The sequence below is a fragment of the Salmo salar genome, chromosome ssa17, assembly GCF_905237065.1.
Source record: "Salmo salar chromosome ssa17, Ssal_v3.1, whole genome shotgun sequence".
Taxonomy (NCBI): domain Eukaryota; kingdom Metazoa; phylum Chordata; class Actinopteri; order Salmoniformes; family Salmonidae; genus Salmo; species Salmo salar.
Genome location: NC_059458.1, coordinates 84,268,643 through 84,281,999, shown reverse-complemented (window position 1 = coordinate 84,281,999; position 13,357 = coordinate 84,268,643). Strand labels below are relative to the sequence as shown.

Here is a 13,357-nt window from a genome sequence, read left to right as displayed (position 1 = left end):
GTACGTTACAGTCTCAATCTAAAATGGATTCAATAGATCCCCCCCTCAATCTATGCACAATACCCCATAATGACAAAACAAACAGGTTTTTAGAAATGCTTGCAGAATTTTTTTTTTTTTAATGAAATATCACATTTACCTGTATTCAGACCCTTTACTAAGTACTTTGTTGAAGCACCTTTGGCAGCGATTACAGCCTCGAGTCTTCTTGGGTATGACGCTACAAGCTTGGCACACCTGAATTTGGGGAGTTTCTCCCACTCTTCTCTGCAGATCCTCTCAAGCTATGTCAGGTTAGATGGGGAGCGTTGCTGCACAGCTATTTTCAGGTCTCTCCAGAGATGTTCGATCAGGTTCAAGTCCCGGCTCTGCCTGGGCCACTAAAGGACATTCAGAGACTTGTCCCGAAGCCACTCCTGCGTTGTCATGGCTGTGTGCTTAGGGTCGTTGTCCTCTTGGAAGGTGAACCTTCACCCCAGACCGAGGTCCTGAGCCCTAACCTATGGATTTCACAACTGGGAATACAGATGGTCAAAGATACTAGGGATGCACGATATATCGGGGAACATATCGGAATCGGACGATATTAGCTAAAAATGCCAACATCGGTATCGGCCGATGTCTAGTTTAACAGCGATGTGCAAAACCGATGTCAAAGCTGACGTGCATACCTATATAACGTAGGTACATGATGCCACGTAAAATGTTGCGCTACACGTGCAACACAGCATTCCTAACCTAGCCCACTGTCTGCTGTGGGGAGCAGTCAACAAGTCCAGCAGTCATTTGAAAGAGTAAGACAATTTCAGCGAGACAACTCAAAGGCAAAATCCATTAAAGCCAAGATAAAGGAATTCATTGCCCTTGACAATCAACCGTTCTCTGTCGTGGGTGATGTTGGCTTTCGCCGACTGGTCGAGCACCGGTACACACTACCAAGTGCACTATTTTTCAAATGTTGCCCTACAGGAGTTACACAGTAATAGCGTCACTGCTATTAGCTTCACGACATACTATGGAACACCGTTTGGGTCTTTGCGTGTCAAAAAATATACAGTAGCTCTGTCAAAGCTGTACAAGAAAGTCTGCAAACAAGCAAACACCGGCCACGAACAATGTGTTTACAATACCGCGTTGGTAATAAGGCATCATTTGTCCGACTGCAACTTCTGGGGTAGCTAGCTTTAGCTTGGTACCTAGCTAGCACCAATACAACCAGCCTGAACACCATGACCAGTAGAAACTGCAGTTATTTTCATTATTCTTAGCAATGATTTCAGAATCCTTGTGAGTAAGTATTAGCTAGGTTGCCATTTGTTGTTCGCCTATTCAAATTGAACTTCAGTTCATGAAAATAAATAGCTAGCCAGCTACTTAACCCTGTTGTCCAAAGCTAACATTATAAGCAGCCAGTTAGCTTCATCTGACTAGTGAGGCTTGACCGGACTGGGTTATGTATGTGTTGTGAAGCTAGCCACACTAAGGATTAGCCACAATAGTGCAATTTGAGGTTTGCCTTCAAAATAAAAGTATTTCATTGACAGTGATGCAAATTAATACAAATAGTATTTGTATTTTGAAGGCAAACCACAAAGTCCACTATTGTGGCTAATCCTTATTGTGGCTAGCTTCACATAGATGGGTCCGACCACCATCAATCAAATAAGAACTGCCTTATAAATTAGGGTTATTTTAGATAATGACACCTAGCTATATAGTTAGCTAGCTAACTATAGCTACTGAAACAGATTGTCATTTTGATGTGTTTTTTTATGACCAGCACTGTAGGTGCGCGAGACAACTTCACCAGCATCATAGCATACGTATCAATGAATCGTTGTGACATGAAATAAGTGTGAGTGTAATCAATGTGTAATAATTACGTAAAAAATGTATGAACGCGTTAAATTATTATGTGACGTGCAGTTATATTCAGGTCCTGATTGGTCAAATAGTGATATTCGACGTGCATCTTTTTGACACGCAAACAGCCAAACGGCGTTCCATAGAAATCCAGGTTGAGAATGAAACGACTGAACAACCAAACAGCACAGCAAGTGAAATAAATAGGTTGTGATTATGTTTTACGAGTAATGGGTACAGACGTAAATGCCAACAAAATTACTTTTTGGTCAGTGTGGTGTGTGTGTAACCTTTATTTAACTAGGCAAGTCAGTTAAGAACAAATTCTTATTTACAGTGACGGCCTACCTCGGCCAAACCCGGACGATGCTGGGCCAATTGTGCGCCGCCCTATGGGACTCCCTATGGGCTGGATGTGATACAGCCTGGATTCAAACCAGGGACAGTAGTGCCTTAGACCGCTGCGTTCATGTGTGTGTGTGTTAACTATTTAACTGTACTAGAATGCTTAAAAGGCCACTAAAATTGTAAATATCGGTATCGTTTTTTACAGGTGTATCATATCGGTGCATCACTAACAGATACCTTAAAAAAAATGGCCTCACAATAGGCCTCAGGAACTCGTTGCTGTATTTTTGTACATTGAAATTGTCATCAATAAAATGTAATTGTGTTCAGGGTCCGTAGCTTATGCCTGCCCATACCATAACCCCAACGTCTGTTCACAACATTGACATAAGCAAACCGCTCGCCCACACGACGCCATACAAGTGGTCTATGATTGTGAGGCCGGTGGGACATACTACCAAATTCTCTAAAACGAAGTTGGAGGCGGCTTATGGTAGAGAAATTAACATTAAATTCTCTGGCAACAGCTCTGGTGGACATTCCTTCAGTCTGCATGTCAATTGCACACTCCCTCAAAACTCGAGTCATCTATGGCATTGTCTTGTGTGACAAAACTTCACATTTTAGAGTGGCCTTTTATTGTCCCCAGCATAAGTTCACCTGTGTAATGATCATGCTGTTTCATCAGCTTCTTGATATGCCACAACTGTCAGGTGGATGGATTATCAAGGCAAAGGAGAAATGCTCACTACTAACAGGAATGTAAACAAACCATTATGGTGTCATTTCAGAACCCGTCAACCATCCCGCTAAGTTTGAGAGTTTGCGAAGGAGACCAAGTGATGCTGCAGTACTGAAGTCAAACCCCCTCTTAGTCTCTCTTTCTCCCTCACTTCCCACAAAAGAAACAAAACAGAGTTTAGCTTATCTCCAGAACTTCTCATAAATAACTTAACGTTCCACAAAGCTTAGCTGACTGCAGTCTCATAGCTCACAGTCATATCCCTGTGCCCTAATTCCATACAAGGAAGATGAAATAAAGAAGTGTCCCCGCGGCGACGAAGGATTTAAATTGCAAATATCAGTCAAGTATAAAGCGGGGTAGGCTAAGTAATTAAAAAGAGTGACTGCCTTTAAAAAGCAACAAATCCCTTTGAAAACAGCCTATGTGGAATCGATATGAGTCAAAAACAGTTATTCTAGTGTCCAAATTTACTACAAAGTGTAAATAGGATGAAGTCAGTCTGGTCTAAAACGGAGTTTGGAACATCTGCGCGTCACACCGGGTAAATGAAGGTTGAGGTGTCCACTTGCCCACTAACATAGGGTGAACAGCTGCGGAGGTTGCCCTCTACCAAATAGCATAGACAGTGAGACAGACCTGCCCAGCAGCTCTGACTGTTTACAGAAGATAACACGTAGCACTATTTTTTTTTTTACTTGAGAAACACTGCATCAAACACCTTTGATGGATGAAAAACTGTGCATCTGAAAAATCCTCAGCCAAAATGTAAAAATGTATTACAGATTTCTCGGGACGTTGAGGAAGTGAAATAGGCTTCCTACAGTGTCTCATGAGGGACAAACACCATTAACAAAAAGTGGAAATCGGTCAGGAGACACACCTCGAAGACTGAAATCTAGTTTTTCTAATGAGCAACAGAAAAACACACGTATCAATCGGCGTGTTCATTGGCTCTTTAAGATTCTATCACTTAAAAAAATTATCAGCATAGAAAGTCATACAAAAACCTAAAGGTAAGAGAAAGACATTTCAAAGTAACGCTAGGTTAAATCTGGCCCCAAACACGGACCTGCCGAGTGGAACAGCGGTCTAAGGCACTGCATTGCAGTGTTTGAGGCGTCACTACAGATTCGGGTTCGATCCCAGGTTGTGTCGCAGCCGGCGGCGCACAATTGGCCCAGAGTCATCCGGGTTAGGTGGAGGTTTGGCCAGATGGGATGTCCTTGTCCCATCGTGCTCTAGCGACTCCTTGTGGCGGCCGGCTCATGCACGCTGACATCGGTCCCCAGTAGTACAGTGTTTCCTCCGACACATTGGTGAGGCTGGTTTCTGGGGTAAGTGAGCTGTGTGTCAAGAAGCAGTGCGGCTTGGCGGGGTCATGTTTCGGAGGAGGCATGGCTCTCTTGACCCGAGTCCGTACGGGAGTTGCAGCAATGGGACAAGACTAACTTGCCCCCCCCCTCCAAAAAATTGTTTAAGTATTAATAGATTTTAAAAAATTCTGGCCTCAAACAGACAATCTACATTGAGAAACAGACCACAGAAATTCTGTCTCTCAAGTCCAGCATGAATGGCATTAGAATAACACTCAGAGGTGCTCGGTCCCTCCCCCTCTACTTAGCCTGGCGCTCAAAAACCTTGAAATTCCTTCTAAAACACGACCGCCGACAATGGCAACATCCCAAATGGCACCCTATTCCCTATAGAGTGCACTACTTCTGACCAGAGCCCTATGGGCCTTGCCGACTTCGTCAACAGTAGTGCAATAAATAGGGAGCCATTTGGGACGCACACTAGATTATTCTTCCTCATTTTCCCCCACTGTCCCTCAAGCCCAGAAAACATTGACCAATTAAAATGTGGTTTCCTTCTAGAGTTCCCAACTCCCAACAACCAACTCTCAGCCCTGGCCTACAAAAGGACAGAGGGCCACTGCAGCATACAAGGCCAGGCACTCCTCTGTGTGTGTGTGTGTGTGTGTGTGTGTGTGTGTGTGTGTGTGTCCACTTCCCCTTTTCATTCTGCTCCCTCTCTTTGTCAAAAGCAAACATTGTCATCAACCCCTCACTGCGCCTACTCATGACCTACGACCCCACTACCACTCCCTCCTTTCTTTCATTCCCTCCATCCTTCTTTCATTCCCTCCATCCTTCTTTCGTTCCCTCTGGGATGGGACTGCTTTGGATCAGCTATTGAGGGATGCCCACCACCCCCCCACAACTCTTCACACACACGTCACAAACAGTCATCGACCAATTGGATGCTCTCATGACGCCACGCCCACCCAGGCAGCGTGTGAGAGTGTGTGGTGTGTGTAACCCCACTCCCACTACTTCATCCCATGTCAGTAGAAGTGCATAGTCTGTCTTACAAAACTGTCTGACAAACAGTCATCCATCCATAGGATTACCCAGCCAGCAGGCCCAATAGAGGTCTTAACCCTACATGCAATGTACATTATGCTACCTGTGGTTAGAGTGGATACACACATTTACATAACCTTAATCTACAGACCAGGAGCTCTTTATAGACATTAAGAATTCACTATTGGATGAGCTGCCTGGATGATGCTTGAAGGGGCATTGTCACGTCCACATGCAATCAGCTGCAACCAGGCGACTGAGTGATGTGATTCAATTCCATGGTTGTGGATTATAGGGTGGACTGTGATTGGACAGTTTTCTAGTATCTGAGCCCAACTGACTGTATGACTAACAAATTGTAGCATAAGTCATAGTGACAACAACAGTTGGAAGAACCATCTAGTCCACAGAGCTGGGACGAGGGCTCAGTCACAACTCACAAACATCTCTTTGAAAGAAAAGGCGGCAGAATAAGTGAATTTCAGCAGAGAGGGAGAAACAGCATCTTGTGACTTCTACACAGGAGGAAAACAGCTTTATTGCAGTGAGTGACCCGACCACGCTCTCTAAATGAGAACCTACTGAGTTTCATTAACAACATGGTTAACACGGACCCCCTGTAATGCATTCCAAATGGTGCCCTTTTCCCTTTACTGTGCCCCTGAGGCTCTGGTCAAAGTGGTCGATTATAAAGGGTATAGGGTGCCATTAGAGACATACGCCCTGAGTTACAGCTGTTTAGCCCCAAGGTGTTATTTTAAAACGAACCTCCGCCCCTGCTTACCTGACACCAAACTGAGGCTCCTTCGTGGAGGGATTTGGGAGTTAGTTATCAGTGACCGTATCACAGAGCCAAGCAACCAACTGCTCCTTCCACCACGTGAGCCCCCCTCATTAAGCACTATGGGAATCATGACCACAAAAACAACTTCTTGTACAGATTAAGAATGTAGAAACTAGCAACAACATCCTGTGTGCCATTCTGTCTGTCTGGGCTGTTGCATCGGCACCCGCAAGTTGCACCCTTGCCGGGCATCATCTTTACCTCAGCGCTGCTCTGACATCATCCATCTACCAACCCTGTGTGATCTTTATCAGACGAGGTATAGCAAGCTACATCCTTCCTTCTGCACCTTATCTGTATCTTCATACCTGGGATATTTTGTGTACGCCAATCTATTTAGGTACTTTAGTTTGGCAGCAGAGGAAGAATTGAGAGAGTATAATAAAACATTGCTTAACATGTTACTCAGAGCAGTGAGTAAGGAAGTAGAGAAGGAGAGTAAATGATTGGGTTGTGTCTTACCTGCAGTTCGCACCACGCCACCTCCACTGTAGTCTCCGTATCCAGGCCCTTGTAGACCGTCTTGAAGGATCCGCGTCCAATCTCGATGTCAAACTTTAGGAAGCGTCCATCCAGCGAGGTCCCTATGGCCTTGGTCTCTACTTCCTCTATGTCGTCCTGAACCTTCTTCTCTGCTTCCCTCTTCTGCTCCTCTAATAGGGCCTTAGCGGCCCCCTTCTCCTTCTCCTCTCGCATCTCCTCTGTAACACTACCGCTCTCCTCCTCCGCGGGCTCCCCCGCTTTACTGGGCACCACCTCCTCGATTCCAGGAGCCTCTGCGGCGGCTAACGACGACAGCTTCTTTACTTTCTCTCCGCCGCAAACATCCAATACTGCCGTGCTTGGCTTTATCTGCACTACCATACCATCCACTCTAGTACCACCACCAACACTGGGCCCTAATACCGCACTACAAGGCCCATCCCCTCCTTCCTCATCTGCCTCCACCTCGGCCACCGCCAGACACGGCTCGGGTACCACCACAGAGGGGACAGCCAGGGAGAGCCAGCCCAGGCTGGGGGCTCACAGTCAGGCGGGGAGGTGAGGATGACGGCCTTGCTGGGGAGGTCTAATGCGGTGGCGTTCGAGTCACAGATGACGCTGCGCCGGAAGAAGCGATGCTCGGCCTGTTTGGGGTCGCGGTCCATGGTGTGGCGGCGTCGGCGGACACCGTCGGTTCCCAAATTCTCACCAAGGTACGTGTCCGAGCTGGAACCATTCACATTCTTGGGCGGCGGAGGGAAAGGGGCAAGGAACTTGTCTGTTTCCGACATCTTGTTTTTTTTATTCCAGGGCGTGAGTGAGCAATGAGCAACAAAAAAAACTCCAAAATATAAAGTATAAATAAATTACAAGGAAGAACCAAAACTTGAGAAAAAGTAACTGTAAACCTCAACCAACAATAAACCAAAACTTTTGTTGTGAAGAACCGAACACCTGTGTGTCTTCCAAACAAACTCCTGAGAGGGGGGGAAATATATAACATGGGTATATAAAATAAAACCTCTGGAGAAAACCCTCTGTGGAGTTTGGATGGGGGGAGAGTTAACTTAACCTCCTCTGTAAGTGTCACTTAACAACAACAGTTACTATAACTTTTACAGCGCTCAGGGGTGGTTGGGCCCAGAAGAGGGGGCGTTCTTTTATAAATGGAAAAGAACAGGAAACAGTCACAGAGGAGCAAGCGCTGATGATGACACACAAGGACCGTCAAATCCACACCATCCATCCTGTAGCGACCCAGAGATAGCCTTCATTGAGCATAAGGGACCACAAGAAGAGGAGGCCAGATAGTCTGTACTAGCAGGCTCAGGCTGACTGCTTGGGCCTGGACAGTGGACAGCCTCTGGCGTGTCTCTGTAGTGATGGTGGGGGAGGGAGAAATCTCACTCACACCAGTAACTCCACTGCCTCCAAAGCCAGGTCCAGATTCACTAAAAGAGAACAGAGGGAGAGTGAAGGAATGAGGCAGAGAAGTTTGGTTTAATTGCATATCCAAATTTAAAGTAACTGTAAACCTCAACCCTGACTCTGCTTGACCTCAGGGTTACAGCGTAAAACAATTCAGAGAGTAGCTTGGTTTGGCATGCACTACCGCAGCTGCAGAACAGGAGACTTGGTTTTGCACATCCCAAATTGCACTCTATTCCCTACATAGTACACTACTTTTGACCAGAGCTATTCCCTACATATAGTTTACTATATGGCAGTGGTTATCAAACCTCTCCTCAGGAGAACCCTAGCCGTTCCATGTATTTGATCTATTCCAGAACTAGCACACCTGATTCAACAAATCATCAATCCCTTGAATAGGTGAATCAGGTGAGCTAGTTCAGAACTACAAAAAATTATGAAAAGGTTAGTGCTATCCGGGATCCTTGGGACATCCCTACCGTAAACCTCCTGTAGGTTTTCGTTTCAACACCAGTTGTAACTAACCCGCTTCAGTTTATCAACCAGCTATGTATTACAATCAGGTGCGCTAGATTAGGGTTGGTGCGCTCCAGGAACAGGGTTGGAGAGCCATGCATTAACCTTTTAGGAGTAGCGTCAGAGTTGAGATGTCCCAAGGATTCAGTTTAAACTTTTCCATTGTGGAAGGAAGAAGTGTCCCCGATGAGTGGTTTGAGAACCACTGATATGGAAGTGTGCAATTTGGGACGCAAAACAGTGTGGCATCTAAAAACGAATTAGCTCGCTACCCATTCCATTACTCTAGTTCAGAAATGTATGGACATGTCTGAATATTAATTAAAGCACCAAAAAAAGTCATTCCCCATAATTGTACTATTAATATTTTTCCACGAGTAATTTCCACTGGTAATGTATAATCTCGTTTACCAGATTCCTGACCATGCGCAGATAATTTATTCACTGAGAGAGATTTTCTTAGAAATCCCAAAATGAAGATAAATCCGAAGTGACTGAAATGTAATTACAAAGAAAAAAACAACATTTGAACCTGGTTAAACAAGACACACATGAATGACATTGACGGGTCGCCAATCTGAGAATGAATGATCTCATTAACTTCGTGGGTCGAATCGATACCGTGAGCAAGATAATATTATTTATTTTATACCGAAAAACATTGACGCTGTCAATAGTATCTGATAACGGTGACTCGATTTTGTATTATATTTTCTTCCGATCATAAATGTTACGTTATTCATTTACCTTTATTGAAGAGTACGCTCTGTGGCCTTTCCCTTCCCACTCGTCTTTATAGCTAGCTAGCATAACTGGCTAACCATGGTGGAATAGTTCGCTAGCTACACTTCTTCAGCGCTGTCTTGCCGTAGCTATAATGAATTCTACAACGAACAGACACATCTATCGACTGTCAAGGGGTCTGTACCAAAGCGAGTGTACAGCGAAATATTTATGTTATTTATCGTCAACTTGGACAACTAGCTAGCTAACTTAGTCAAGTAAAAAAGCTCGTGAGGAACATGAAAACGAAGCAAGGTAGTCCTGGTTACTTTACGCTCGCGCTGAATATGGATAGTCTCGCGCATAAAATGACTTCCAGACAGAGCGCACGATGCAGATAAATAGTTAGCGTTGTTACAACAAACGAGCAGTAATTGCAAGTGTCCAATGCCAGGCATGTTAAGCAAACCCAGCCGACGCAACACAACGCCGATACGGTAGGTTTTCCACAGCACGCGCTTTCGCGAGCCGTAGAAGTTAGCTAAAAAGCTATTTCGTAGTGAAACAGCCAAGAATCAAGCTAGTATACCTGGATGTCATTAGCCTGTGTGTCAATATGCATGCACTTTCCAGCTACATCAACAACATGATTGGTAAATGCATTACCTTTTGTATCATGGCCATTCTCCCGTAGATCGGCTGGTTGATACTTGAGTAATTCAACAACAACAAAAATATGTAACGATAGTCCGAGGCACTAGTATTAGATCACATTCGTTTTTTTGTTAAATGTGCAAGAATAAACGCGCATATCTACATTCCAAAGCGACCGTATGCGTTCTCAAGACCGCGTCTTTCATTGGCTTTAGCAGCTACCTCAAGCAGAGCGAGAAAGCCACGTTCATATCGGGGTTGTATCCAGCAGTTCTTCTCTCCCTCCTATTAGATCAGAGCGGACAAAACAAATTCCTCATCTCTCAGCCGCAATTCCAGATGACCTCAATTTTACTCCATCTCCATGCGATTACTCCGCTACAGTTGTATTACGATGTGAACACAGAAAGAGCAAGACATCCACTGCGGTTCAATTCTCGTTCACTCGTCTGTTCCAATGACTCCGTTCGAATCGAATGCGCTTTTGTTATCCACAAAACAGCAGACAGAAAATGACAACAATGTATGTAGGAAAAGACTCTCTCCTACGTGTCCACAGTCAGATGTTGCCGTTTCAGGTCGCTAACATAGCCTACATACAGCTGTTTCCCCTTCGTTCGCTTCATTCACAGATGTAAGGTTTGATGGAGCGCCGACTGTGTATCTGGTTGCTAACTGCTCTAGCCAAGCTATGAGCTTCCAAACTGCGTGTTGACGTGGGGCCCTCGTCAGCCAGTCGCTTTTTTTCTTTTTTTAAATCAAAGACCTGGGGGATCGCGCCTGCTTCCACACTGTGGCGAGACCGAAGCCAGCGATAGCAGACTGGATTCAACATTTTATACGGATACACAGTCCAAAAAGACCATGGAGTATGGGGACATGTCACTTTTTATCCGGGGGAGAGTAGACTCAGACTATCAACTTCCCTGCCCCCTAAAATGATTCAGCTATAACATAGTAGGCTAAGAAGAGCTCTTAACGGTACTGTCTCACAGTGATGCGTTATCATTTTGTGTGAGTGTGTTTTTTGTTGAAAATACCACTTTTTCATGTGGACAATGAACACCATTCATTTTAGCTTTTCTTAATGAGAATAATATACTTATTTGTAAATGTCAGAGTACTTCTATTGAAATAACATTACAACTAAATACATCTGATATAGCACCTGCGAAAAGTGCTTGTTTCCAGATGTTGGGATGGAGAGCCTGCGCAGAAGTGGATCTTATCGAATTTGTAGTCAATGAAGGAGGAAGTATAATCCGAGTATATTGACATTCATGATGTTTTGAAATCCATTTCAATTATATACTGTAGATTACCTTGTGTGTTGTTCGGGTTGTGTGGCTGTCAAATTTAAAGTCCAGGTTCATCATTAAAAGCTATTCGTTTGGTCACTGCAAATGTATTGCACTACAATTCCCAAGCACAACATTGACACACCGCGCGAGATCCACAAGGGGATTTTAGTTTTCATCGGATAATGATGTGTAAACCAGCCTAATGCGTTTGGCCCCATTCTTTCATTATAATGGATTGTCTTTGTCTGAAAGTTGTTGGTTGAATAAGCAATTGGAAACGTTTACATGTTTGTCTTATTGTTTGTGAAAATCATTGTATTACATCACTATTGTCAATAACGTGCAAATCTTTCAGCCTCTTTCAGAAGTAGGCTAGTTTGAAAATGTGTATTTATAGGGTGGTACAATTTCCTGCATTTTTCACATAGTTTTAAAAGACATACACTGACTTCCATAGACTACCAGAAGTCCAGTACAATTTACAACCACTCTGACATGACATTTGTCGTAACTCCAGACCTGATCATGAGAGTTTAATGATGAGAACCAGCTTTGGCCTGAGAAAGCCTCTAGCTTCTCCCTGAGACAGCCATAAAGTAGCTTCTCAACAGAAAATTACCATGTCAACTGGGTTGATTTATTCTCTTCATGTTGTCCCATATGCAGCCTCTAACAATGGGATAGCCCTCTTTTGTAACTTCCTGTGTAAGATCCAAACCAGTCTCTTTCTTTCTTTCTCTCTCACACTCACACAGTCTCTTCAGCAGCTCTTCTATTCTGCTGACAGTTCAATGTAGATCGATGTAGACAGCCCTCATTGTGTATGCCAAATTGCACTCTATTTCCTATATAGTGCACATCTTTTGACCAGAGCCCATAGGGTTATATAGGGAATAGGGTGTCATTTTGAATGTAGCTTCAGTCTGTGTGGGTGTGCTCTCCGCAGCCATTCCTCTGGGACCAGAGTTGCTCTCTTACCAAGCCTCAGCACCTTGTCTGGGTAGTGCTGCTGACTGAGAGGTGCAGACGGTGCAGTTGGCTCCCCTGCTCTTTGACCAACGCTGGGCTCCGATGCCGGACTCCGGTGCCGGGCTCCAGTGTCCAACAGGTGTCCAAGTGGCCTGAGAAATAGAAGCTCTGCCTGAATGGGATCTCTCCTAACGCAGACAGGAAGGAGTCGGAAATATGAAGACAGAAGCTATCGCTACAATAATTAACAATGTAACATGTTTTGGTTGATATAGTAATAACAATATCTGTATTGTTGTCTATAAGGAGGGAACTTTGTCTTTTTAAATGAAATATTGTTTTTGTTTTTATTACTGTTAAATGTATAATAGACAAGTGTGTGAAACATGGCATTAATTCAGGCGAAAACAACTTGGTTGTAAGTCATAGATGAACCCTTAATAGAAGATAGATGATGTAATAGATGATGTACTGGATATGGTAATGTTGGAGTTTTTCTCAATAGAGAAACCCTGTCATATTTAAACCCTTGTCCTAACACATATTTCCTGTTGGTGCAGAGTTGAGCAGGAAGTCAATAGCCTTTGAAGGTCAAAACGGTGGCACACACATACAGTACACACACACAGGGAGACACACACACATACAGTCACACACATTTATGCATGCACACACACACACATACTGTACTCAAACCAACTCTAGTTGCAAAAAAGAAATGTCACTGAAGTCAACACTGTAAATTCCAATAAAGTTACGCAATATTTTGGACTGCAGTTTTAATACAATCTAATGTTCTGCAATATTTGTGACTATCTTTTGATCATTTTTTCAAGTGTAGGGTTAGTGTAGTGTAGGATTAGCGTAGTGACTGTGGGAAAGGGGGATACCTAGTCAGTTGTACAACTGAATGCCTGAAATGTGTCTTTTGCGTTTAACCCAACCCCTCTGAAACAGAGAAGGGGGCTGCCTTAATCAACATCCACGTCTTCGGCGCCCAGGGAACAGTGGGTTAACTGTGGGGTTAGTATTAGGTTAGTGAAGGGTTAGTGTAGGGTGGGGTTAGTGAAGTGTAAGGTTAGTGTGGGGTTAGTGAAGTGTGGGGTTAGTGTAGTGT

The 13,357-nt window shown here is 44.1% G+C and overlaps 2 protein-coding genes across 2 annotated transcripts in view; both read right to left on the bottom strand.

The window, feature by feature from the left end:
* LOC106595753 (serine/threonine-protein kinase WNK1) overlaps positions 1-7,179 on the bottom strand; it is a 160,993-nt gene extending 153,814 nt beyond the window's left edge. The window contains 1 exon segment of the mRNA XM_045698673.1: positions 6,626-7,179. Coding sequence (XP_045554629.1) covers positions 6,626-7,027 — 402 coding nt within the window. The 5' untranslated portion in view covers positions 7,028-7,179.
* Positions 7,180-7,629, bottom strand: LOC123728095 (serine/threonine-protein kinase WNK1-like; the record flags this gene model as incomplete). Its single annotated transcript, XM_045698672.1, has 1 exon — positions 7,180-7,629. A coding segment is annotated over exon 1 (258 nt), but the record flags the coding sequence as incomplete, so codon positions are not given.
* Positions 7,630-13,357: the final 5,728 nt, after the last annotated feature.